The following is a 27,316-nucleotide window of genomic DNA, read 5'->3' as shown; positions in this document are numbered from 1 at the left end:
CAAGATGCCGCTCGAGACCACATGACCAACAACTCCTCCTTCCGTGTCGGTGAAATAAAATAGAGGCAGTACGTTTCATAGGGGCTGGGTTATTAAACCACGTCGTCTTGAAATAAGCCCCATGAATAAGCAGAGCTCGGCCGTCTTGTGGATATTTTCCCGTTGTTGTGGATGAATAGGGTTTTTTGCCTGAATTCCTCATCTAAAGAAAAATATGAGTCGTCAACGAAATAGAGAGGTCGACTTGATGTTGTGCGCAATTCTTCTTTGTTTATCTGACTGGTCTGCTGCTCAGATTTCCTACTCCGTTTCAGAGGAGGCGGACAAAGGCACAACGGTGGGAAATCTCGCAAAGGATTTAAACATTCACTCGCAGCAACTCGAGGAACGAGGATTTCGGATTGTTTCGGGCTACAGTAAGACCTTTTTCGAGGCAAATTTGAGAACAGGAGCTTTGATTGTTAACGATAGAATAGACCGTGAAGAGCTTTGTCCGAATCTACCTAAATGTTCCCTTAATATAGAAGGAATATTAAGCAATCCTATGAATATTTATCGCATAGAAGTCACTATACTTGACATGAATGATAACGCACCATCCTTCCTTGAGCAAACCCATGTGTTTAATATATCCGAGTCTTCTTCAACGGGAGAGAGATATCCGCTCCCAATAGCTCAGGATGCAGACACGGGAAGTAATGCAGTGAAAACCTACAAGCTAAGTCCGAACGAGCATTTCTCCATAGATGTGAGCAGCGGAGGAGACAGTGTTTCCGCCGAGTTGGTGCTGCAGAAAGCATTAGACCGAGAGAAACAACCAGCCATTAAACTAACATTAACCGCTCTCGACGGAGGAAAACCCATCAGGTCTGGTACCATGCAGATTCTTGTGAATGTGATAGATGTTAATGATAACACGCCTTTGTTTAGCAAGCCGCTTTATAAAGTAAGAATCAGCGAAAATGCACCCCTCGGTACGACAATATTGAAACTAAACGCGACCGATTTAGACGAAGGTCCACATTCAGATATCAGATATTTTTTAATGAAAAACGGAAATGCAAACTCTGCCGTAAAATTCATTGTTATTCCTGAAAGTGGTGAAATCACTGTGAAGGTTCCTTTGGATTACGAGGAAAGCAATGCGTATGAATTACGAGTACAGGCAACAGATCAGGGTGCTTCCCCTCGCAGTGGTTATTCTAAGGTTCTTGTAGAGGTTGTTGATGTCAACGACAATTCCCCAGAAATCTCTATAACTTCACTGATGAGTCCAGTAAAGGAAAGTGCTGACATTGGAACAGTTGTTGCATTAGTGACTGTGACTGATAAAGATGGAGGTCAAAATGGCCTTACAAAATGCAACATTGAAGACACAGTACCTTTTACATTAAAGTCAAATTACAAGAACTATTATTCTTTGATAGTAAACGGTTTTCTTGACAGAGAGACTGTGTCACAGTACAATGTAACCATTACTGCTACAGATGAAGGTAATCCGCCTCTATCAAGCGCTGCTATAATCACTGTGCACATTTCGGATATTAATGACAACGCACCACGTTTCCCAGAATCTAATATAAATATATTTGTAGAGGAGAATAGTAAAGTGGGAGATATTATATCAAGAGCAACTGCACAAGACTCAGATGAAAATGAAAATGCAAAATTGACTTATTCGTTAATTGATAATTATCCCAAAAGTTTTCCAATTTCAACAGTTGTGAATATAAACTCAGAGACTGGAGATATAGTCAGCCTGCAGTCTTTTAACTATGAGGAGTTAAACACGTTTCAGTTTAAAGTGCAGGCCACAGACTCTGGTGTTCCTCCTCTCAGCAGCAACGTGACTGTGAACGTTTTAATTCTGGATGAAAATGACAATAATCCAACAGTCCTCGCGCCCTATTCTGAGCACGGCTCCGTTAACAGTGAGAGCATCCCCTATTCTGCTGAGGCGGGATACTTTGTGGCAAAGATCAGGGCTGTAGACGCAGACTCTGGATACAATGCGCTGCTTTCGTATCACCTCTCTGAGCCCAAAGGAAACAACCTCTTCCGGATCGGAACCAGTAGCGGAGAAATCAGGACTAAGAGGAGAATGAGTGACAATGACCTGAAAACTCACCCCTTGGTGGTGTTGGTTTCTGATAACGGAGAACCCTCCCTGTCAGCTACTGTCTCTATTGATGTGGTGGTGGTTGAAAGCACAGCTGACATCCAGACCCAGTTCAGACATGTGCCCATACAGGAGGAGAGCTTCTCTGATTTGAACCTGTATCTGCTGATCTCCATTGTGTCGGTGTCAGTGATCTTTCTGCTGAGCCTCATCAGTTTAATAGCTGTCAAATGCCACAGGACAGACGGCAGTTTCAGCAGGTACAGCGCCCCAATGATCACCACCCACCCTGACGGGAGCTGGTCTTACTCTAAATCTACTCAGCAGTACGACGTGTGTTTCAGCTCAGACACAATGAAGAGTGACGTAGTGGTTTTCCCCGGCCCGTTTCCGCCTGTAGATGGTGAACTGATCAGTATTAACGGAGGAGACACTTTTACCAGAACTCAGACTTTACCCAACAATGACCAGGTACGTGTTCTTCAGCTTTACATGACGTCCTTTCAGTCTCCATGAGTTACAGACGTTGCTATGCTTTTTAAGTGTCATTGCATACACAAACAGAAATTAACTAAAAAGTAATATTAAAATCAATTGCATCGAATGTTGACGCAGATTACCTCCATTCATTAGAATGTTGCCGTTTATAACGAAAATATGTGCCAATGAATTATGCAATGCAGTGATATGTGTGTATCACCTCAGAGGCATAGCACCCATATATTCATATGTTTGATGTTTTAGGGTCCCGAGAAAGCGGTCTCTGAAAACAGATGAGTAAAAAGTCGGAAACACTGAATCCTCGCAGTTTGAAAGCACAGCGCTTTCCGTGGTGCTGATCTTTGACTATGCAGCCTTTGAAGTCTTGGAGTTCTCTTTGTCTTTACTGTGTTAAGTTATCTACAATAAGAGAATAACATGCGTTTGGTTGACAGACTATTTTATAAGCTATTTTATGAAAGGCCCTAAAATGAAAATAGCAGTTTTATTGAAACACAAGCATGACTTGGTCTCTGAATTACAATTTGGCTATTTACAGTTTCTTTCGATTGCCAACACACTTTTTTTTTAATAACACAATTCACAAAACCACACACCCAAAGTGCAAAACACCTACTTGCTCCTGCTAAATGAAGAACTGCCCTCAAAACTAAACACTTTCCAAATGCAAACTTTTGCACCAAATACAACACACTTCATTCATAATACTAGATGGTTTGACCACCCAACTACACACTGCTGAGCATACTCTAAAGCACTTCCATCTGTTATGGGCTGTGCTCTGTACATCGAGGTTTCTGCAGAGAAACATTGCTTGAGTTTACAGAAATACAGTAAATGAAGAAATACAAATTAGTTGTTGAAAAAAATCACATTGTATTCAAACATAACATTGTTCAACATGCATCTCAGCACATAGTTATATGCTTCAGATCTCTCTAAGTATGATGCATTGTTTGCCAAAACCCAGTTTGTAACTGCTGCTTCCTGCCTCATTGGAAACCCTTAGCCTTCCACCTCTTTGTTTCTCAGTCCTTCAGATCAACAACAAAGACATAGTGGTCGGTCAGTGTCTGTGTTGCATAACAGTGAGTTTACCACAGTACATTGTGCAGGATGTTTGTACAGTTATAGTATGCAACATGCTAACAATTCAATTACAGTAATGAAGTAAATACGTTTCACACAACAGATATAAGCTCTGATATATCATGAGTTAGGCAGAGCTAAAACTAACTAACCTGTTTTCAAGTCTAAGTGTCCGGATTACAGAGGCAACAGTACGGCTTAGATTAGGCTGAACCCTCTGAACGTCCTCTCCCTCCAGCTCTACCTCTACCTCTCATTCTTCCTCCTCTCACTTTCACCCAGCTCTTCCTCCTCCTCTCACTCTCAGCCCAGCTCTTCCTCTTCCTCTTCCTCCTCCTCTTCCTCTTCCTCTTGCTTCCATGTTGGCTTCCATTGTTGCTGTAAGAAAGTTCTCACCTGTGGTCTTTTTATAGTGCTAACATCCTGATTGATGAGCCAACAATTATGCCATCAGGTGTTTGGTCAGGTGGAACGTGTTTCTTGATCATTGGTCCATGTGTGAGGCATTTTGAATATCAGTGTTTTAAACCTGCTAACACGTGACTTTATGTCAGATTCCTGTGTCTTACGTGGAGAAACGTGTGCAGTGGTTTGCAAAAAGTAACATGTTGATTTGCAAATTGTGTGAAAAGCTGAAAACGTGTTTAGAGTTTTGGAGATTTGAGCCAATGTTTTGCTCTTTGAGTGTCAATTAAAATAATTGTGCTTTATGTAGAATTGTAGTGTGTTAGCAATCGAGAAAAACTGTATAAAAACAACAATGGATATATGGACAGCAGCAAGAGGAAGAGGAAGAGGGAGGATAAGAGAGAGAGAGAGAGAGAGAGAGAGAGAGAGAGAGAGAGAGAGAGAGAGAGAGAGAGAGAGAGAGAGAGAGAGAGAGAGAGAGAGAGAGAGAGAGAGAGAGAGAGAGAATGAACTGAAGTCAATTGAAGAGTTTATTTGCAGCATAACGGTTAAAGCTATCTTTTCCATTTACTGTATTGAATGTTTTGTTTCAACAGAATATTGGTATTTCTGCACATTTTGCTGCAGTGCATAATTTTCTACATACAGAAAAAAGCCCATAAAAGTAAGTGTGCTTTAGATAAAGGACCACCGTGTGTAGTTGGTTGGACAAAGTGTCTTGTACTATAAATGAAGCGAGGGCCATTTGGTGCAAAAGTTAGGTTTTGGTAAGTGTATATGTAGTTTTGGGTGCATTGCTTAATTTTGCAAGACAAATTAGGTGTTTTGCACTTTGGGTGTGTAGTTTTGAGAATTGTGTTAAGTGTTTTGAGAAAATGAGCCCTGTTGTCAAAAATGTGTTTTAGCAATTGAAAAAAACTGTAACATGTTTGTTGAACTATCCGTTGTTGACCACAAGATGTCGCTCAGACCACACATATGATTGTGAGAATAATTGTACAACTCCTCCCTGCACGGGAAGCCACATACGTAATCGGTTATCAGTTTTAGAGAGACAGTATTGCACGGAGGACAGGGCGGCTGCTGAAAAATCGTGTTCATGAGTGCTATATAAACTGTTAACACATGATAAGCGGGAATCCGAGCTTATTGTACAACGATGGGAAAAGAGGAATACTTCTGGATTCATATTGTTGCTTTTCTTTGTCTCTGTGGCCGGTCGGCTTCGCAATTATCTTACTCCATTTCAGAGGAAGTGAACAAAGGCACCGTGTTGGGAAATATCGCAAAGGATTTAAACCTCAATGTACAGGACCTAGAAACCAGGGATCTACGTATTGTTTCGAGTTACAGCAAGAAATATTTTGACGTGAATTTACGGACCGGGAACCTTTATGTTGACGAGAGGATAAACCGAGAGGAGCTTTGTCCGAACACGGAACAATGCTCCCTGAGAATACAGGCTGTTTTAAGCAATCCCATGAATGTTCATCGTATTGAGATCAATGTTTTAGACATAAATGATAACTCGCCGGAATTCATTGAACAAACGTATTCGTTAAACATCTCCGAATCAACGTCACCGGGAGAGCGATATCTTCTACCAATAGCAGAGGACGCAGACATAGGCAGCAATACAGTGAAGAGCTACAAGCTGAGCCAAAATGAATATTTCTCTATTGATGTGCAGGGCAACGGAGAACACGGTGTGTCTGCCGAGTTGGTCCTGCAGAAAGCTTTAGACAGAGAGAAACAGCCTATAATTACATTTATTCTGAACGCAGTAGATGGAGGAAAACCCACAAGATCCGGTACACTGCACATAAATGTCAACGTAATCGATGCGAATGATAACACACCGATTTTTAGTAAATCGCTTTATAAAGTAAGCGTACGTGAAAATATTGCACAAGGTACAGTGGTAATGAAATTAAATGCAACGGATTTAGACGAGGGCATGAACAGTAAGATCATATATTCGTTCATCAAAAGATTAAATAATGATCCATCAAATGTTTTTGATTTAAATTCTGAAACAGGAGAAATCACTGTGAAGGGTAGATTAGATTATGAAGAGACTCCTGCTTATGAAGTTAGAGTTCAAGCAAAGGATCAAGGCTTCTCACCTCGTAGTGCTCATGCTAAACTGCTGATAGAAATAATTGATGTGAATGACAATGCCCCGGAAATATCTGTGACGTCACTCATGACCCCCGTAAAAGAAGATGCTGAAATGGGCACAATAGTTGCTTTGGTTACAGTAAGTGATAAAGATGGAGGAAGCAATGGTGTGACTAACTGTAAGGTAGTGGGATCTGTTCCTTTTAAGCTGAAGTCCAACTACAAAAATGACTATTCATTAGTAGTAGATGGACCACTGGACAGAGAAAACATTTCTCTTTACAATGTCACAATTACAGCAACAGATGAGGGAAATCCACCTCTGTCCAGTATCAGAGTCATTACTGTTCATGTGTCTGATGTCAATGATAACGCACCTCGATTTATGGAGCCTGTGATTAATGTGTATGTGAAAGAAAATAGTGCAGTAGGCTCTGTTATTCATGCAATACGTGCCTTTGATCCTGACTTAGACAGAAATTCAAAGCTGACTTATAAGTTGTTAAAGAGTTCTCCAAGAAATATTCCTATTTCATCCGTTTTAAACATCAACTCAGAGACTGGAGATATAGTCAGCCTGCAGTCTTTTAACTATGAGGAGTTAAACACGTTTCAGTTTAAAGTGCAGGCCACAGACTCTGGTGTTCCTCCTCTCAGCAGCAACGTGACTGTGAACGTTTTAATTCTGGATGAAAATGACAATAATCCAACAGTCCTCGCGCCCTATTCTGAGCACGGCTCCGTTAACAGTGAGAGCATCCCCTATTCTGCTGAGGCGGGATACTTTGTGGCAAAGATCAGGGCTGTAGACGCAGACTCTGGATACAATGCGCTGCTTTCGTATCACCTCTCTGAGCCCAAAGGAAACAACCTCTTCCGGATCGGAACCAGTAGCGGAGAAATCAGGACTAAGAGGAGAATGAGTGACAATGACCTGAAAACTCACCCCTTGCTGGTGTTGGTTTCTGATAACGGAGAACCCTCCCTGTCAGCTACTGTCTCTATTGATGTGGTGGTGGTTGAAAGCACAGCTGACATCCAGACTCAGTTCAGACATGTGCCCATACAGGAGGAGAGCTTCTCTGATTTGAACCTGTATCTGCTGATCTCCATTGTGTCGGTGTCAGTGATCTTTCTGCTGAGCCTCATCAGTTTAATAGCTGTCAAATGCCACAGGACAGACGGCAGTTTCAGCAGGTACAGCGCCCCAATGATCACCACCCACCCTGACGGGAGCTGGTCTTACTCTAAATCTACTCAGCAGTACGACGTGTGTTTCAGCTCAGACACAATGAAGAGTGACGTAGTGGTTTTCCCCGGCCCGTTTCCGCCTGTAGATGGTGAACTGATCAGTATTAACGGAGGAGACACTTTTACCAGAACTCAGACTTTACCCAACAATGACCAGGTAGGTAATTGTGTGGTGAATGCTCATGGAACTTAAAATGCTATCATAAAAAATACTGACATTTTATACCTGCTAATGCGTCATAATATTTACAATATTTAGATAAATACAAGCATACATATGCATACATATGTAGAAAGCTGTAAAGCATGATGACTACGACACCAAAATAAAACTATCATTGATTCCAAGTTATTCACGCTTGATCAAATACAACATTTAAAGAAATGTTTGACTTTACGACCCACTTTATGGCTAAAATGTGTTGAAGACCAGTTGCTTACCGACATGCTGTAACACACCTTCTAGCCCTTTTTCAATGTATGCAACTTTTTTTCTATACCTTAAGTGGTCCCTGCCTGAATACCAATCATCATCATGTCTTAAGTAAAGCTTGTGTTTGAAAGTGTGAAAATATGACTTATAGCCAGTATTTGATGGAGCTATCTGGTGCTGAACCACGTCTATGTGAAAGCAATGTGCAAAACCTGCTGCGTTGATGGAAAGGATGTGATGTTGAAAATATCTAAGCAGTTTTTTTATCAGAATTTAAAAAGTATTTGACATGGTGCTGTCTTTTCGGTTGTTCAGGTAGTTTCCCTCTTCTCTGAGGGGATTGAATGTAATGAAAAGGCGCTGTCCTTGGTGCTTGTCTTGATGTTGACAAAATGTGGTCTCTGTACAATTCTGCTTAATCAAACTCCATTCTTTAATTTTCCATTAACTTTAAAATATGTATATATATATATGCGCATATGTGTGTGTCTGTATTTATTTATAAACTGTATATTATTCCTGATTGCTTTATTTTGAGAAACCTATTCTGCAGCTACCTGGGTTTTAAGAGAGTCCAATACCCCATGATACTGTTCAGTCTCATAAAACATGTTCAATTTACTTTTTGAAAACACAAGCTCACAATAAAGTCAGATGGGAGATCTACAGAAGCAAAGTGTGATAGACAAAGATGCATTGCTATATTAAACAAACAGAAAGGAAAACGTTGTTGTTCCACGAGGCAGTTGTAGCCATAGCGATGGATTAACAAGTGACTTTAGGTACTTCACCTTCGACTACCTGCTGCCTGAAATCCCTGTGACATCACTGTAGATTGTTGTAACCAACTAGCTGTGTGGGACATTATCACAATACATATTTAAGCTAATTGACTTGGATTGTAAAGGTCTTTCACTGAAGTTACTAGCTTTGTCAACATGCTTTGGTGAAGGCCTATTCTTTCAATATGATGGATTTGAATAGTTGGATGTTATTAGACGTCTAAAAGCACAACATAGGTTGATTGTTTTACTGTAATTGCAATGCTAACCAATTTAGCATAGTGGGAGCACTAACTGATAACAAGGTTTTGATATTCAGAGTCTGGCTGTTAATGCTTGCTAGCATGTTCAATGTTATGGGCTTGATTGTACATGCTAGTGTGATAAGGCCTAGGGGAAGATGCTAATGTTATTTAACTTCTCCTTTCATTTTTCACTTAAAGTGAAACTCAATATGTTTTTTGCATACTGTGCGCCAATCACTCTGTGTTTTAAATATTATTATATTATATAATATACTTGTGGGTTATAGCATCATTTAATATCTGTATTGTGCTCTGGCAGGAATTCACACCCAACATGTTAATAACAGTCAATTTTTTTGTTGTTGTATTTAACTCTATGGTTTTACACAGTTTTTATAACCTGAAATTCACATATTTAACAATTCAATCCTCAAAGTAATACAAGTCAAAATGTGTTAAAATGTAGTTTTGTTACTATAATAGGATAGTCAATACCTGTGTTTTTTCAGTTTATTAATGTAAAGTAGTGGTTAAATTAAGCAAAATTAGAAAATATTTATTTCTTTACTCATATATTTTCTTGCAATTATACATTTTTTAAATGAGTATTAACAGTATTTTGTATGTATTTGACAGTGATATATAGCCATAACAAAAGTATTTGTTAGTAAAATTACAGAAAAAGCAGCTAATTTTGCCAACAGAAAATCATTTATTTTTACGGTTAGTTTTGTTACATTCATATTTAAAAACTGCTGAAAAACAGTTTTATTTTTGTTAAAATACATTACACATTTCAATAAACCGTTTATTCTTGTAATTTTAATATAATTTCCTGTAATTATGAAATACAATAAAAAACTGTTCATTTTTTGGGGGAAGGATTGTAAAAAAACATTTTTTTGTACAGTGTATAGGACATTTAAAGTATGGCAAACTAAAAATTCGAGGTCAATTTCCCACTGGCCATACTGTAATATTTTAGATGTAAGACCTTAAATAGTACGCTTCTGATTATATTCAGTGCTGTCACCTTCTTAATATTAAAACAAGTGTTTCCATTGTAATAATGATAATTGATATCATTAATAATATATTTGATTACATAGCTGTATGCCAAACTGCATTTATTGTAATTGCAAACATAAAATCACCACGTGATGTCGCATGAGACCGATGGACACGCATATGTTTATGTTTCACAAACTCCTCCTCCCTGCATGGGAAAAATGAAATCGTCATTAGTCTTTAGTACACCCGCGGAACGTGCTGTGAGGAGAAGGGCAGGATCGTCCTCTCAACAATATTTATTTGGACGCAAATATCTGTCGACTGGGTTCAGTTCGTCTAATGAATCAACGATGTATTTTCGACTGCAACTGGAATACTTCTGGATACATATTGTTGCTTTTCTTTGTCTTTGTGGCCGGTCGGCTTCGCAATTATCTTACTCCATTTCCGAGGAGGTGAACAAAGGCACCGTGGTGGGAAATATCGCAAAGGATTTAAACCTCAATGTACAGGACCTAGAAACCAGGGATCTACGTATTGTTTCGAGTTACAGTAAGAAATATTTTGAAGTCAATTTGCGGACCGGCAACCTCGTTGTTGAGGAGAGGATAGACCGAGAGCATCTTTGTCCCAATGTGGTAAAATGCTCCATCAAAATACAAGCAGTTCTAAACGATCCAATGACTGCACACCGCATAGAGGTTAATATATTAGATGCAAACGATAATTCGCCTGCTTTTACCGAAGGAACGTATTATTTTAATATTTCCGAATCATCTTTAACCGGAGAGCGATATCTTCTCCCAATAGCAGTAGACGCAGACATAGGCAGCAACTCAGTAAAGAGCTACAAGCTGAGCCAAAATGCATATTTCTCTCTTGATGTGCAGGGCGGTGGAGAACACGTTGTGTCTGCTGAGTTAGTGCTGCAGAAAGCTTTAGACAGAGAGAAACAGCCGGTAATCAGACTGATCTTGACGGCTGTGGATGGAGGTAAACCTGCAAGATCGGGGTCATTAAACATACACGTTAATGTATTAGATGCCAATGATAATATTCCAGTTTTTAGTAAATCACTTTATAAAGTAAGTGTGCAGGAAAATGCTGAACATGGAACAGTGGTAATTAAGTTAAATGCAACGGATTTAGACGAGGGCATGAACAGTAAGATCCTATATTCGTTCATCAATCGAGGAAATATTGATCCATCAAATATGTTTGATTTAAATTCTGAAACAGGAGAAATCACTGTGAAGGGTAGATTAGATTATGAAGAGACTCCTGCTTATGAAGTTAGAGTTCAAGCAAAGGATCAAGGCACTTCTCCTCGCAGTGCTCATGCTAAACTGCTGATAGAAATAATTGATGTGAATGACAATGCCCCGGAAATATCTGTGACGTCACTCATGACCCCCGTAAAAGAAGATGCAGAAATGGGCACAATAGTTGCTTTGGTTACAGTAAGTGATAAAGATGGAGGAAGCAATGGTGTGACTAACTGTAAGGTAGTGGGATCTGTTCCTTTTAAGCTGAAGTCCAACTACAAAAATGACTATTCATTAGTAGTAGATGGACCACTGGACAGAGAAAACATTTCTCTTTACAATGTCACAATTACAGCAACAGATGAGGGAAATCCACCTCTGTCCAGTATCAGAGTCATTACTGTTCATGTGTCTGATGTCAATGATAATGCACCTCGATTTATGGAGCCTGTGATTAATGTGTATGTGAAAGAAAATAGTGCAGTAGGCTCTGTTATTCATGCAATACGTGCCTTTGATCCTGATTTAGACAGAAATTCAAAGAAGATTTATAAGTTGTTAGATATTTCCCCAAAAAATATTCCTATTTCATCCGTTTTCAACATCAACTCAGAGACTGGAGATATAGTCAGCCTGCAGTCTTTTAACTATGAGGAGTTAAACACGTTTCAGTTTAAAGTCCAGGCCACAGACTCTGGTGTTCCTCCTCTCAGCAGCAACGTGACGTGAACGTTTTAATTCTGGATGAAAATGACAATAATCCAACAGTCCTCGCGCCCTATTCTGAGCATGGCTCCGTTAACAGTGAGAGCATCCCCTATTCTGCTGAGGCGGGATACTTTGTGGCAAAGATCAGGGCTGTAGACGCAGACTCTGGATACAATGCGCTGCTTTCGTATCACCCTCTCTGAGCCCAAAGGAAACAACCTCTTCCGGATCGGAACCAGTAGCGGTGAAATCAGGACTAAGAGGAGAATGAGTGACAATGACCTGAAAACTCACCCCTTGGTGGTGTTGGTTTCTGATAACGGAGAACCCTCCCTGTCAGCTACTGTCTCTATTGATGTGGTGGTGGTTGAAAGCACAGCTGACATCCAGACCCAGTTCAGACATGTGCCCATACAGGAGGAGAGCTTCTCTGATTTGAACCTGTATCTGCTGATCGCCATTGTGTCTGTGTCAGTGATCTTTCTGCTGAGCCTCATCAGTTTAATAGCTGTCAAATGCCACAGGACAGACGGCAGTTTCAGCAGGTACAGCGCCCCAATGATCACCACCCACCCTGACGGGAGCTGGTCTTACTCTAAATCTACTCAGCAGTACGACGTGTGTTTTCAGCTCAGACACAATGAAGAGTGACGTAGTGGTTTTCCCCGGCCCGTTTCCGCCTGTAGATGGTGAACTGATCAGTATTAACGGAGGAGACACTTTTACCAGAACTCAGACTTTACCCAACCAAGACAAGGTACGTGTTCTTCAGCTTTACATGACGTCCTTTCAGTCTCCATGAGTTACAGACGTTGCTATGCTTTTTAAGTGTCATTGCATACACAAACAGAAATTAACTAAAAAGTAATATTCAAATCAATTGCATCGAATGTTGACGCAGATTACCTCCATTCATTAGTATGTTGCCGTTTATAACGAAAATATATGCCAATGAATTATGCAATGCAGTGATATGTGTGTATCACCTCAGAGGCATAGCATGTGTTTGATGTTTTAGGGGTCCCGAGAAAGCGGTCTCTGAAAACAGATGAGTAAAAAGTCGGAAACACTGGATCCTTGCAGATTGAAAGCACAGCGCTTTCCGTGGTGCTGATCTTTGTCTATGCAGCCTTTGAAGTCTTGAAGCTCTCTTTGTCTTTACTGTGTTAAGTTATCTACAATAAGAGAATAACATGCGTTTGGTTGACAGACTATTTTATAAGCTATTTTATGAAAGGCCCTAAAATGAAAATAGCAGTTTTATTGAAACACAACATGACTTGGTCTCTGAATTACAATTTGGCTATTTACAGTTTTTTTCGATTGCCAACACACTTTTTTTTTTTACATTACATTGCATTTAGCTGACGCTTTTATCCAAAGCGACTTACAATAAGTGCGTTCGACCAACAAAATACAAACTTGAAGAAAACAGAATCATATAAGTACATCAGGCTTCATGGAGCAAAAACATTTCAAGTGCTACTCAACTGGCTTTAGATAAGCCAGCCCTTTATTAGTATATAAGTGCTTTGTTAATAGTTCTATCGCTCGAAGTGGAGTTGAAAGAGATTGAGTTTTTCAGTCTGGAAGGTGTGTAAGCTATCTGCTGTCCTGATGTCAATGGGGAGCTCATTCCACCATTTTGGAGCCAGGATAGCAAAACCCACGTGTTTTTGCTGATGGGAACTTGGGTCCCCTTCGCAGCGAGGGTGCAGCGAGCCGTTTGGTTGATGCAGAGCGGAGTGCACGTGCTGGGGTGTACGGTTTAACCATGTCCTGGATGTAGGAAGGGCCAGATCCATTCGCAGCATGGTACGCAAGTACCATTGTCTTGAAGTGGATTCTAGCAGTTATCGGAAGCCAGTGAAGGGAGCGGAGGAGCGGAGTGGTGTGGGAGAATTTAGGAAGGTTGAAGAGCAGCTGCATTCTGGATGAGCTGCAGAGGGTCGGATGGCACATGCAGGTAGACCAGCCAGGAGGGAGTTTCAGTAGTCTAGGCGTTGAGATGACGAGAGCCTGGACCAGAACCTGCGTCGCTCTCTGGGTCAGCTGGGGACGCATCCTCCTGATGTTGTAAAGCGTGTATCTGCAGCAGCGGGTTGTAGCAGCGATGTTTGCAGTGAAGGACAGGTTGTTATCTAGGGTCACACCCAGATTCCTTGCAGTCTGAGTCGGGGAAAAAACAGAGGTGCCAATGTTGATTGTTAGGTCAAGAGTGGGACAATCTTTTCCCGGAAGGAAAAGCAGTTCAGTCTTGTCAAGGTTGAGCTTGAGGTGATGATCAGACATCCACTGAGAGATGTCAGCTAGACAAGCAGAGATGCGTGCGACGACCTGGGTCTCTGAGCGGGGGAAGGACAGAATTAATTGGGTGTCGTCAGCGTAGCAGTGGTATGAAAAACCATGCGGGCTAATGACTGATCCGAGTGAGTTTGTGTACAGGGAGAAGAAGGAGGGGACCAAGAACAGAGCCCTGAGGGACCCCTGTAGTTAATTGACAAGGGTCGGGACTCGGACCCTCTCCAAGTAACCCTGTAGGTGCGGTCTTTGAGGTATGAGGTGAGGAGGGAAAGTGCAGAGCCTGAAACTCGAAGTTCTTGGAGAGTGCGAAGGAGGATCTGATGATTCACCGTGTCGAATGCAGCAGACATGTCCAAAAGGATGATGACAGAGGAGAGGGAGGCTGCTTTAGCAGTGTGCAGTTCCTCAGTGACAGCAAGGAGGGCAGTTTCTGTGGAGTGACCTGCCTTGAAACCAGACTGGTGCGGATCCAGAAGGTTGTTCTGATGGAGATAGCAGGAGAGTTGTTTAAAGACAGCGCGTTCAAGTGATTTAGACAGGAACGGGAGGAGAGAGACAGGCCTGTAGTTTATAACATCAGACGGGTTGAGATTGGGTTTCTTTAGGAGAGGGTTTACTCTTGCCTCCTTGAGACTGTTTGGAAAGTGACCAGAAGTTAGAGAAGTGTTGATGAAATGGGTGAGGAACGGTAGAATATCAGGAGGCGATAGTTTTGAAGGAGGTTTGAAGGGATGGGGTCCAGAGGACAGGTGGTAGGGCGGGCAGAGGTAATGAGGGGTAAGAACCTCACTTGGAGAGAGTTTCAATAACACAATTCACAAAACCACACACCCAAAGTTGCAAAACACCTACTTTCTCCTGCTAAATGAGAAGAACTGCCCTCAAAACTAAACACTTTCCAAATGCAAACTTTTGCACCAAATATAACACACTTCATTCATAATACTAGATGGTTTGACCCACCCAACTACACACTGCTGAGCATACTCTAAAGCACTTCCATCTGTTATGGGCTGTGCTCTGTACATCGAGGTTTCTGCAGAGAAAGATTGCTTGAGTTTACAGAAATACAGTAAATGAAGAAATACAATGAGTTGTTGAAAAAAATCACATTGTATTTAAAGATAACATTGTTCAACATGCATCTCAGCACATAGTTATATGCTTCGGATCTCTCTAAGTGTGATGCATTGTTTGCCAAAACCCAGTTAGTAACTGCTGCTTCCTGCCTCATTGGAAACCCTTAGCCTTCCACCTCTTTGTTTCTCAGTCCTTCAGATAAACAACAAAGAACATAGTGGTCGGTCAGTGTCTGTGTTTGCATAACAGTAAGTCTACCACAGTACATTGTGCAGGATGTTTGTACAGTTATAGTATGCAACATGCTAACAATTCAATTACAGTAATGAAGTAAATACGTTTCTCACAACAGATATAAGCTCTGATATATCATGAGTTAGGCAGAGCTAAAACTAACTAACCTGTTTTCAAGTCTAAGTGTCCGGATTACAGAGGCGACAGTAAATCAGTTTAGATTAGGCTGAACCCTCTGACGTCCTCTCCCTCCAGCTCTACCTCTACCTCTCATTCTTCCTCCTCTCACTTTCACCCACCTCTTCCTCCTCCTCTCACTCTCAGCCCAGCTCTTCCTCTTCCTCCTCCTCTCCTCTTCCTCTTGCTTCCATGTTGGCTTCCATTGTTGCTGTAAGAAAGTTCTCACATGTGGTCTTTTTATAGTGCTAACATTCCGTGATGATGAGCCAACAATTAGTTCGCCATCAGGTGGTTTGGTCAGGTGGAAACGTGTTTCTTGATCATTGGTCCATGTGTGAGGCATTTTGAATATCAGTGTTTTAAACCTGCTAACACTGTGACTTTATGTCAGATTCCTGAGTCTTACGTGGAGAAACGTGTGCAGTGGTTTGCCAAAAGTGCCATGTTTGATTGCAAATGTGTGAAAAGCTGAAAACGTGTTTAGAGTTTTGGAGATTTGAGCCAATGTTTTGGTCTTTGAGTGTCAATTAAAATAATTGTGCTTTATGTAGAATTTGTGTGTGTTAGCAATCGAGAAAAACTGTATAAAAACAACAATGGATATATGGACAGCAGCAAGAGGAAGAGGAAGTGGGAGGATAAGAGAGAGAGAGAGAGAGAGAGAGAGAGAGAGAGAGAGAGAGAGAGAGAGAGAGAGAGAGAGAGAGTGAGAGAGAGAGATTGAGATTGAGATTGAGATTGAGATTGAGATTGAGATATTGAGAGAATGAAACTGAAGTCCATTGAAGAGTTTATTGCAGCATAACGGTTAAAGCTATCTTTTCCATTTACTGTATTGAATGTTTTGTTTCAACAGAAATTGGTATTTCTGCATACTTTTCTACATACAGAAAAAAGCCCATAAAAGTAAGTGTGCTTTAGATAAGGACCACCGTGTGTAGTTGGTTGGACAAAGTGTCTTGTACTATAAATGAAGCGAGGGCCATTTGGTTTAAAAAGTTAGGTTTGGTAAGTGTTTATGTATTTTTGGGTGCATTGCTTAATTTTGCAAGACAAATTAGGTGTTTTGCACTTTGGGTGTGTAGTTTTGAGAATTGTGTTAAGTGTTTTGAGAAAATGAGCCCTGTTGTCAAAAATGTGTTTTAGCAATTGAAAAAAACTGTAACATGTTTGTTGAACTATCCGTTTTTTGACCACAAGATGTCGCTCAGACCACACATATGATTGTGAGAATAATTGTCCAACTCCTCCCTGCACGGGAAGCCAAACACTTAATCGGTTATCAGTTTTAGAGAGACACTATTGCACGGAGGACAGGGCGGCTGCTGAAAAATCGTGTTCATGGTGCTATATAAAACTGTTAACACATGATAAGCGGGAATCCGAGCTTATTGTACAACGATGGGAAAAGAGGAATACTTCTGGATTCATATTGTTGCTTTTCTTTGTCTTTGTGGCCGGTCGGCTTCGCAATTATCTTACTCCATTTCCGAGGAAAGTGAACAAAGGCACCGTGTTGGGAAATATCGCAAAGGATTTAAACCTCAATGTACAGGACCTAGAAACCAGGGATCTACGTATTGTTTCGAGTTACAGTAAGAAATATTTTGACGTGAATTTACGGACCGGGAACCTCTATGTTGACGAGAGGATAGACCGAGAGGAGCTTTGTCCGAACACGGAACAATGCTCCCTGAGAATACAGGTCTGTTTTAAGCAATCCCATGAATGTTCATCGTATTGAGATCAATGTTTTAGACATAAACGATAACTCACCGGAGTTCATTGAGCAAACGTTTTCGTTAAACATCTCCGAATCAATGTCACCGGGAGAGCGATATCTTCTCCCAATAGCAGTAGACGCAGACATAGGCAGCAACACAGTGAAGAGCTACAAGCTGAGCCAAAATGAATATTTCTCTCTTGATGTGCAGAGCAAACGGAGAACACGGTGTGTCTGCCGAGTTGGTCCTGCAGAAAGCTTTAGACAGAGAGAAACAGCCTGTAATGAATCTTCTCCTCACCGCTGTAGATGGAGGAAAACCTACACGATCCGGTACACTGCACATAAATGTCAACGTAATGGATGCGAATGATAACACACCGATTTTAGTAAATCGCTTTATAAGTAAGCGTACGTGAAATACTGCCAAGGTACAGTGGTAATGAAATTAAATGCAACGGATTTAGACGAGGGCAATGAACAGTAAGATCATATATTCTTTAATCAAACGAGGAAATATTGATCCATCAAATATTTTTGAATTTAAATTCTGAAACAGGAGAAATCACTGTGAAGGGTAGATTAGATTATGAAGAGACTCCTGCTTATGAAGTTAGAGTGCAAGCAAAGGATCAAGCATCTCACCATCGCAGTGCTCATGCTAAACTGCTGATAGAAATAATTGATGTGAATGACAATGCCCCAGAAATTCTGTGACGTCACTCAATGACCCCCGTAAAAGAAATGCAGAAATGGGCACAATAGTTGCTTTGGTTACAGTAAGTGATAAAGATGGAGGAAGCAATGGTGTGACTAACTGTAAGGTAGTGGGATCTGTTCCTTTTAAAGCTGAAGTCCAACTACAAAAATGACTATTCATTAGTAGTAGATGGACCACTGGACAGAGAAAACATTTCTCTTTACAATGTCACAATTACAGCCAACAGATGAGGGAAATCCACCTCTGTCCCAGTATCAGAGTCATTACTGTTCATGTGTCTGATGTCAATGATAATGCACCTCGATTTATGGAGCCTGTGATTAAATGTGTATGTGAAAGAAAATAGTGCAGTAGGCTCTGTTATTCATGCAATACGTGCCTTTGATCCTGAATTTAGACAGAAATTCAAAGCTGACTTATAAGTTGTTAAAGAGTTCTTCCAAGAAATATTCCTATTTCATCATCCAGTTTTTATTAACATCAACTCAGAGACTGGAGATATAGTCAGCCTGCAGTCTTTTAACTATGAGGAGTTAAACACGTTTCAGTTTAAAGTGCAGGCCACAGACTCTGGCGTTCCTCCTCTCAGCAGCAACGTGACTGTGAACATTTTAATTCTGGATGAAAATGACAATAATCCAACAGTCCTCGCGCCCTATTCTGAGCACGGCTCTGTTAACAGTGAGAGCATCCCCTATTCTGCTGAGGCGGGATACTTTGTGGCAAAGATCAGGGCTGTAGACGCAGACTCTGGATACAATGCGCTGCTTCGTATCACCTCTCTGAACCCAAAGGAAACAAACCTCCTTCCGGATCGGAACCAGTAGCGGAGAAATCAGGACTAAGAGGAGAATGAGTGACAATGACCTGAAAAACTCACCCCTTGGTGGTGTTGGTTTCTGATAACGGAGAACCCTCCCTGTCAGCTACTGTCTCTATTGATGTGGTGGTGGTTTGAAAGCACAGCTGACAATCCAGACTCAGTTCAGACATGTGGACCATACAGGAGGAGAGCTTCTCTGATTGAACCTGTATCTGCTGATCGCCATTGTGTCGGTGTCAGTGATCTTTCTGCTGAGCCTCATCAGTTTAATTAGCTGTCAAATGCCACAGGACAGACGGCAGTTTCAGCAGGTACAGCGCCCCAATGATCACCACCCACCCTGACGGGAGCTGGTCTTACTCTAAATCTACTCAGCAGTACGACGTGTGTTTCAGCTCAGACACAATGAAGAGTGACGTAGTGGTTTTCCCCGGCCCGTTTCCGCCTGTAGAATGGTGAGCTGATCAGTATTAACGGAGGAGACACTTTACCAGAACTCAGACTTTACCCAACAATGACCAAGGTAGGGCAATTGTGTGGTGAATGCTCATGGAACTTAAAATGCTATAATAAAAAATACTGACATGTTATACCTGCTATAAGGTCATAATATTTACAATACTTTAGATAAATACAGCATACATAGTAGAAAGCTGTAAAGCATGATGACTAAGACAACAAAATAAAACTATGATTGATTCCAAGTTATTCACGCTTGATCAAATACAACATTTAAAGAAATGTTTGACTTTACGACCCACTTTATGGCTAAAATGTGTTGAAGACCAGTTGCTTACCGACATGCTGTAACACACCTTCTAGCCCTTTTACAATGTATGCAACTTTTTTCTATAACCTTAAGTGGTCCCTGCCTGAATACCAATCATCATCATGTCTTAAGTAAAGCTGTGTTTGAAAGTGTGAAATATGACTTATAGCCAGTATTTGATGGAGCTATCTGGTGCTGAACCACGTCTATGTGAAAGCAATGTGCAAAACCTGCTGCGTTGCTATGCCGTGATGGAAAGGATGTGATGGTGAAAATATCTAAGCAGTTTTTTTTATCAGAATTTAAAAAGTATTTGACATGGTGCTGCTTCTTTCGGTTGTTCAGGTAGGTTCCCTGCTTCTCTGAGGGGATTGAATGTAATGAAAGGCGCTGTCCTTGGTGCTTGTCTTGATGTTGACTAAAATGTGGTCACTGTATCAATTCTGCTTAATCAAACTCCATTTTTTAATTTTCCATTAACTTTAAAATATATATGCGCATATGTGTGTGTCTGCATTTATTTATAAACTGTATATTATTCCTGATTGCTTTATTTTAGAGAAACCTATTCTGCACCTACCTGGGTTTTAAGAGAGTCCAATACCCCATGAGACTGTTCAGTCTCATAAAACATGTTCAATTTACTTTTTGAAAACACAAGCTCACAATAAAGTCAGATGGGAGATCTACAGAAGCAAAGTGTGATAGACAAAGATGCATTGCTATATTAAACAAACAGAAAGGAAAACGTTGTTGTTCCACGAGGCAGTTGTAGCCATAGCGATGGATTAACAAGTGACTTTAGGTATAATTCACCTTCAACTACCTGCTGTCTGAAATCCCTGTGACATCACTGTAGATTGTTTGTAACCAACTAGCTGTGTGGGACATTATCACAATACATATTTAAGCTAATTGACTTGGATTGTAAAGGTCTTTCGCTGAAGTTACTTAGCTTTGTCAACATGCTTTGGTGATGAAGGCCTATTCTTTCAATATGATGGATTTGAATAGTTGGATGTTATTAGACGTCCTAAAAGCACACATAGGGTTGATTGTTTTACTGTAATTGCAATGCTAACCAATTTAGCATAGTGGTAGCACTAACTGCTAACAAGGTTTTGATATTCAGAGTCTGGCTGTTAGTGCTTGCTAGCATGTTCAATGTTATGGGCTTGACTTGTACATGCTAGTGTGATAAGGCCTAGGGAAGATGCTAATGTTATTTAACTTCTAGACCTTTCATTTTTCACTTACAGTGAAAACTCAATATGTTTTTTGCATACTGTGCGCCAATCACTCTGTGTTTTAAATATTATTATATTATATAATATACTTGTGGGTTATAGCATCATTTAATATCTGTATTGTGCTCTGGCAGGAATTCACACCCAACATGTTAATAACAGTCAATTTTTTGTTGTTGTATTTAACTCTATGGTTTTACACAGTTTTTATAACCTGAAATTCACATATTTAACAATTCAATCCTCAAAGTAATACAAGTCAAAATGTGTTAAAATGTAGTTTTGTTACTATAATAGGATAGTCAATACCTGTGTTTTTTCAGTTTATTAATGTAAAGTAGTGGTTAAATTAAGCACAATTACAAAATATTTCTTTCTTTACTCATATTTTCTTGCAATTATACATTTGTTAAATGAGTATTAACAGTATTTTGTATGTGTTTGACAGTGAGTGATATATAGCCATAACAAAAGTATTTTTAAGTAAAATTACAGAAAATGCAGCTAATTTTGCCAACAGAAAATCATTTATTTTTACGGTTAGTTTTGTTAATTCATATTTAAAAACTGCTGAAAAACAGTTTTATTTTTGTTAAAAATACATTACACATTTCAATAAACCGTTTATTCGTGTAATTTTAAGTATAATTCCTGTAATTATGAAATACAATAAAAAACTGTTCATTTTTTGGGGAAGGATTGTAAAAAAAAAACATTTTTTTTGTACAGTGTATAGGACATTTAAAGTATGGCAAACTAAAATTCGAGGTCAATTTCCCACTGGCCATACTGTAATATTTTAGATGTAAGACCTCAAATAGTACGCTTCTGATTATATTCAGTGCTGTCACCTTCATAATATTAAAACAAGTGTTTCCATTGTAATAATGATAATTATATCATTAATAATATATTTGATTACATAGCTGTATGCCAAACTGCATTTATTGTAATTGCAAAACATAAAAAATCACCACGTGATGTCGCATGAGACCGATGGACCACGCATATGTTTATGTTTCACAAACTCCTCCCTCCCTGCATGGGAAACAATGAAATCGTCATTAGTCTTTAGTACACCCGCGGAACGTGCTGTGAGGAGAAGTGCAGGATCGTCCTCTCAACAATATTTATTTGGACGCAAATATCTGTCGACTGGGTTCAGTTCGTCTAATGAATCAACGATGTATTTTCGACTACAACAGGAATACTTCTGTGATACATATTGTTGCTCTTCTGCTTGTGTCTTGTGGACGGTCGGCTTCGCAATTATCTTACTCTCATTTCCGAGGAGGTGAACAAGGCACCGTGGTGGGGAAATATCGCAAAGGATTTAAAACCTCAATGTACAGGACCTAGAAACCAGGGATCTACGTATTGTTTCGAGTTACAGTAAGAAATATTTTGAAGTCAATTTGCGGACGCGGCAACCTCGTTGTTGAGGAGAGGATAGACAGAGAGGATCTTTGTCCAATGTGGTAAAATGCTCCATCAAAATACAAGCAGTTCTAAACGATCCAATGACTGCACACCGCATAGAGGTTAATATATTAGATGCAAACGATAATTCGCCTGCTTTTACCGAAGGAACGTATTATTTTAATATTTCCGAATCATCTTTAACCGGAGAGCGATATCTTCTCCCAATAGCAGTAGACGCAGACATAGGCAGCAACTCAGTAAAGAGCTACAAGCTGAGCCAAAATGCATATTTCTCTCTTGATGTGCAGGGCGGTGGAGAACACGGTGTGTCTGCTGAGTTAGTGCTGCAGAAAGCTTTAGACAGAGAGAAACAGTCGGTAATCAGACTTATCTTGACGGCTGTGGATGGAGGTAAACCTGCAAGATCGGGGTCATTAAACATACACGTTAATGTATTAGATGCCAATGATAATATTCCAGTTTTTAGTAATCACTTTATAAAGTAAGTGTGCAGGAAAATGCTGAACATGGAACAGTGGTAATTAAGTTAAATGCAACGGATTTAGACGAGGGCATGAACAGTAAGATCCTTATTCGTTCATCAATCGAGGAAATATTGATCCATCAAATATGTTTGATTTAAATTCTGAAACGGAGAAATCACTGTGAAGGCTAGATTAGATTATGAGAGACTCCTGTTATGAAGTTAGAGTTCAAGCAAAGGATCAAGGCACTTCTCCTCGCAGTGCTCATGCTAAACTGCTGATAGAAATAATTGATGTGAATGACAATGCCCCGGAAATATCTGTGACGTCACTCATGACCCCCGTAAAAAGATGCAGAAATGGGCACAATAGTTGCTTTGGTTACAGTAAGTGATAAAGATGGAGGAAGCAATGGTGTGACTAACTGTAAGGTAGTGGGATCTGTTCCTTTTAAGCTGAAGTCCAACTACAAAAATGACTATTCATTAGTAGTAGATGGACCACTGGACAGAGAAAACATTTCTCTTTACAATGTCACAATTACAGCAACAGATGAGGGAAATCCACTCTGTCCAGTATCAGAGTCATTACTGTTCATGTGTCTGATGTCAATGATAATGCACCTCGATTTATGGAGCCTGTGATTAATGTGTATGTGAAAGAAAATAGTGCAGTAGGCTCTGTTATTCATGCAATACGTGCCTTTGATCCTGATTTAGACAGAAATTCAAAGCTGACTTATAAGTTGTTAAAGAGTTCTCCAAGAAATATTCCTATTTCATCCGTTTTCAACATCAACTCAGAGACTGGAGATATAGTCAGCCTGCAGTCTTTTAACTATGAGGAGTTAAACACGTTTCAGTTTAAAGTCCAGGCCACAGACTCTGGTGTTCCTCCTCTCAGCAGCAACGTGACGGTGAACGTTTTAATTCTGGATGAAAATGACAATAATCCAACAGTCCTCGCGCCCTATTCTGAGCACGGCTCCGTTAACAGTGAGAGCATCCCCTATTCTGCTGAGGCGGGATACTTTGTGGCAAAGATCAGGGCTGTAGACGCAGACTCTGGATACAATGCGCTGCTTTCGTATCACCTCTCTGAGCCCAAAGGAAACAACCTCTTCCGGATCGGAACCAGTAGCGGAGAAATCAGGACTAAGAGGAGAATGAGTGACAATGACCTGAAAACTCACCCCTTGGTGGTGTTGGTTTCTGATAACGGAGAACCCTCCCTGTCAGCTACTGTCTCTATTGATGTGGTGGTGGTTGAAAGCACAGCTGACATCCAGACTCAGTTCAGACATGTGCCCATACAGGAGGAGAGCTTCTCTGATTTGAACCTGTATCTGCTGATCGCCATTGTGTCGGTGTCAGTGATCTTTCTGCTGAGCCTCATCAGTTTAATAGCTGTCAAATGCCACAGGACAGACGGCAGTTTCAGCAGGTACAGCGCCCCAATGATCACCACCCACCCTGACGGAGCTGGTCTTACTCTAAATCTACTCAGCAGTACGACGTGTGTTTCAGCTCAGACACAATGAAGAGTGACGTAGTGGTTTTCCCCGGCCCGTTTCCGCCTGTAGATGGTGAACTGATCAGTATTAACGGAGGAGACACTTTTACCAGAACTCAGACTTTACCCAACCAAGACAAGGTACGTGTTCTTCAGCTTTACATGACGTCCTTTCAGTCTCCATGAGTTACAGACGTTGCTATGCTTTTTAAGTGTCATTGCATACACAAACAGAAATTAACTAAAAAGTAATTTCAAATCAATTGCATCGAATGTTGACGCAGATTACCTCCATTCATTAGTATGTTGCCGTTTATAACGAAAATAATGCCAATGAATTATGCAATGCAGTGATATGTGTGTATCACCTCAGAGGCATAGCATGTGTTTGATGTTTTAGGGTCCCGAGAAAGCGGTCTCTGAAAACAGATGAGTAAAAAGTCGGAAACACTGGATCCTTGCAGATTGAAAGCACAGCGCTTTCCGTGGTGCTGATCTTTGTCTATGCAGCCTTTGAAGTCTTGAAGCTCTCTTTGTCTTTACTGTGTTAAGTTATCTACAATAAGAGAATAACATGCGTTTGGTTGACAGACTATTTTATAAGCTATTTTGAAAGGCCCTAAAATGAAAATAGCAGTTTTATTGAAACACAACATGACTTGGTCTCTGAATTACAATTTGGCTATTTACAGTTTTTTTCGATTGCCAACACACTTTTTTTTTTACATTACATTGCATTTAGCTGACGCTTTTATCCAAAGCGACTTACAATAAGTGCGTTCGACCAACAAAATACAAACTTGAAGAAAACAGAATCATATAAGTACATCAGGCTTCATGGAGCAAAAAACATTTCAAGTGCTACTCAACTGGCTTTAGATAAGCCAGCCCTTTATTAGTATATAAGTGCTTTGTTAATAGTTCTATCGCTCGAAGTGGAGTTGAAAGAGATGAGTTTTCAGTCTGGAAGGTGTGTAAGCTATCTGCTGTCCTGATGTCAATGGGGAGCTCATTCCACCATTTTGGAGCCAGGATAGCAAACCCACGTGTTTTTGCTGATGGGAACTTGGGTCCCCTTCGCAGCGAGGGTGCAGCGAGCCGTTTGGTTGATGCAGAGCGGAGTGCACGTGCTGGGTGTACGGTTTAACCATGTCCTGGATGTAGGAAGGGCCAGATCCATTCGCAGCATGGTACGCAAGTACCATTGTCTTGAATGGATTCTAGCAGTTATCGGAAGCCAGTGAAGGGAGCGGAGGAGCGGAGTGGTGTGGGAGAATTTAGGAAGGTTGAAGAGCAGCTGCATTCTGGATGAGCTGCAGAGGTCGGATGGCACATGCAGGTAGACCAGCCAGGAGGGAGTTTCAGTAGTCTAGGCGTGAGATGACGAGAGCCTGGACCAGAACCTGCGTCGCTCTCTGGGTCAGCGGGGACGCATCCTCCTGATGTTGTAAAGCGTGTATCTGCAGCAGCGGGTTGTAGCAGCGATGTTTGCAGTGAAGGACAGGTTGTTATCTAGGGTCACACCCAGATTCCTTGCAGTCTGAGTCGGGGAAAAAACAGAGGTGCCAATGTTGATTGTTAGGTCAAGAGTGGGACAATCTTTTCCCGGAAGGAAAAGCAGTTCAGTCTTGTCAAGGTTGAGCTTGAGGTGATGATCAGACATCCACTGAGAGATGTCAGCTAGACAAGCAGAGATGCGTGCGACGACCTGGGTCTCTGAGCGGGGGAAGGACAGAATTAATTGGGTGTCGTCAGCGTAGCAGTGGTATGAAAAACCATGCGGGCTAATGACTGATCCGAGTGAGTTGTGTACAGGGAGAAGAGGAGGGGACCAAGAACAGAGCCCTGAGGGACCCCTGTAGTTAATTGACAAGGGTCGGACTCGGACCCTCTCCAAGTAACCCTGTAGGTGCGGTCTTTGAGGTATGAGGTGAGGAGGGAAAGTGCAGAGCCTGAAACTCGAAGTTCTTGGAGAGTGCGAAGGAGGATCTGATGATTCACCGTGTCGAATGCAGCAGACATGTCCAAAAGGATGATGACAGAGGAGAGGGAGGCTGCTTTAGCAGTGTGCAGTTCCTCAGTGACAGCAAGGAGGGCAGTTTCTGTGGAGTGACCTGCCTTGAAACCAGACTGGTGCGGATCCAGAAGGTTGTTCTGATGGAGATAGCAGGAGAGTTGTTTAAAGACAGCGCGTTCAAGTGATTTAGGAACGGGAGGAGAGAGACAGGCCTGTAGTTTATAACATCAGACGGGTTGAGAGTGGGTTTCTTTAGGAGAGGGTTTACTCTTGCCTCCTTGAGACTGTTGGAAAGTGACCAGAAGTTAGAGAAGTGTTGATGAAATGGGTGAGGAACGGTAGAATATCAGGAGCGATAGTTTGAAGGAGGTTTGAAGGGATGGGGTCCAGAGGACAGGTGGTAGGGCGGGCAGAGGTAATGAGGGTAAGAACCTCACTTGGAGAGAGTTTTAATAACACAATTCACAAAACCACACACCCAAAGTGCAAAACACCTACTTTCTCCTGCTAAATGAAGAACTGCCCTCAAAACTAAACACTTTCCAAATGCAAACTTTTGCACCAAATATAACACACTTCATTCATAATACTAGATGGTTTGACCACCCAACTACACACTGCTGAGCATACTCTAAAGCACTTCCATCTGTTATGGGCTGTGCTCTGTACATCGAGGTTTCTGCAGAGAAAGATTGCTTGAGTTTACAGAAATACAGTAAATGAAGAAATACAAATGAGTTGTTGAAAAAAATCACATTTATTCAAAATAACATTGTTCAACATGCATCTCAGCACATAGTTATATGCTTCGGATCTCTCTAAGTGTGATGCATTGTTTGCCAAAACCCAGTTTGTAACTGCTGCTT

The 27,316-nt window shown here is 40.9% G+C and overlaps 2 protein-coding genes and 3 pseudogenes across 9 annotated transcripts in view; all 5 read left to right on the top strand.

Moving 5' to 3' along the window:
• Positions 1-27,316, top strand: part of LOC117555896 (protocadherin alpha-C2-like) — a 206,894-nt gene that overhangs the window by 112,576 nt on the left and 67,002 nt on the right. The window contains exon 1 of one of the 8 annotated variants that reach the window (XM_034230945.1): positions 5,157-7,646. The exons of the other annotated variants lie outside the window; for them this stretch is intronic. Coding sequence (XP_034086836.1) covers positions 5,277-7,646 — 2,370 coding nt within the window. The 5' untranslated portion in view covers positions 5,157-5,276. Of the gene's footprint in view, positions 1-5,156; positions 7,647-27,316 lie in introns of those variants that run through there. 8 annotated transcript variants of the gene reach the window in all.
• LOC117555732 (protocadherin alpha-3-like) lies at positions 123-2,635 on the top strand. Its single transcript, XM_034230694.1, has one exon. It carries the CDS (start codon positions 215-217, stop codon positions 2,633-2,635), a length of 2,421 nt encoding a protein of 806 aa, XP_034086585.1. The 5' UTR covers positions 123-214.
• On the top strand, positions 10,311-12,735 carry LOC117555731 (annotated as a pseudogene).
• LOC117555730 lies at positions 17,133-19,002 on the top strand (annotated as a pseudogene).
• Positions 19,513-24,619, top strand: LOC117555729 (annotated as a pseudogene).

This window comes from Gymnodraco acuticeps, unplaced genomic scaffold (genome assembly GCF_902827175.1).
Source record: "Gymnodraco acuticeps unplaced genomic scaffold, fGymAcu1.1, whole genome shotgun sequence".
NCBI classification, from domain to species: domain Eukaryota; kingdom Metazoa; phylum Chordata; class Actinopteri; order Perciformes; family Bathydraconidae; genus Gymnodraco; species Gymnodraco acuticeps.
Note: the sequence above shows the minus strand (reverse complement) of the source record. Positions and strands in the feature narration are given on the sequence as shown.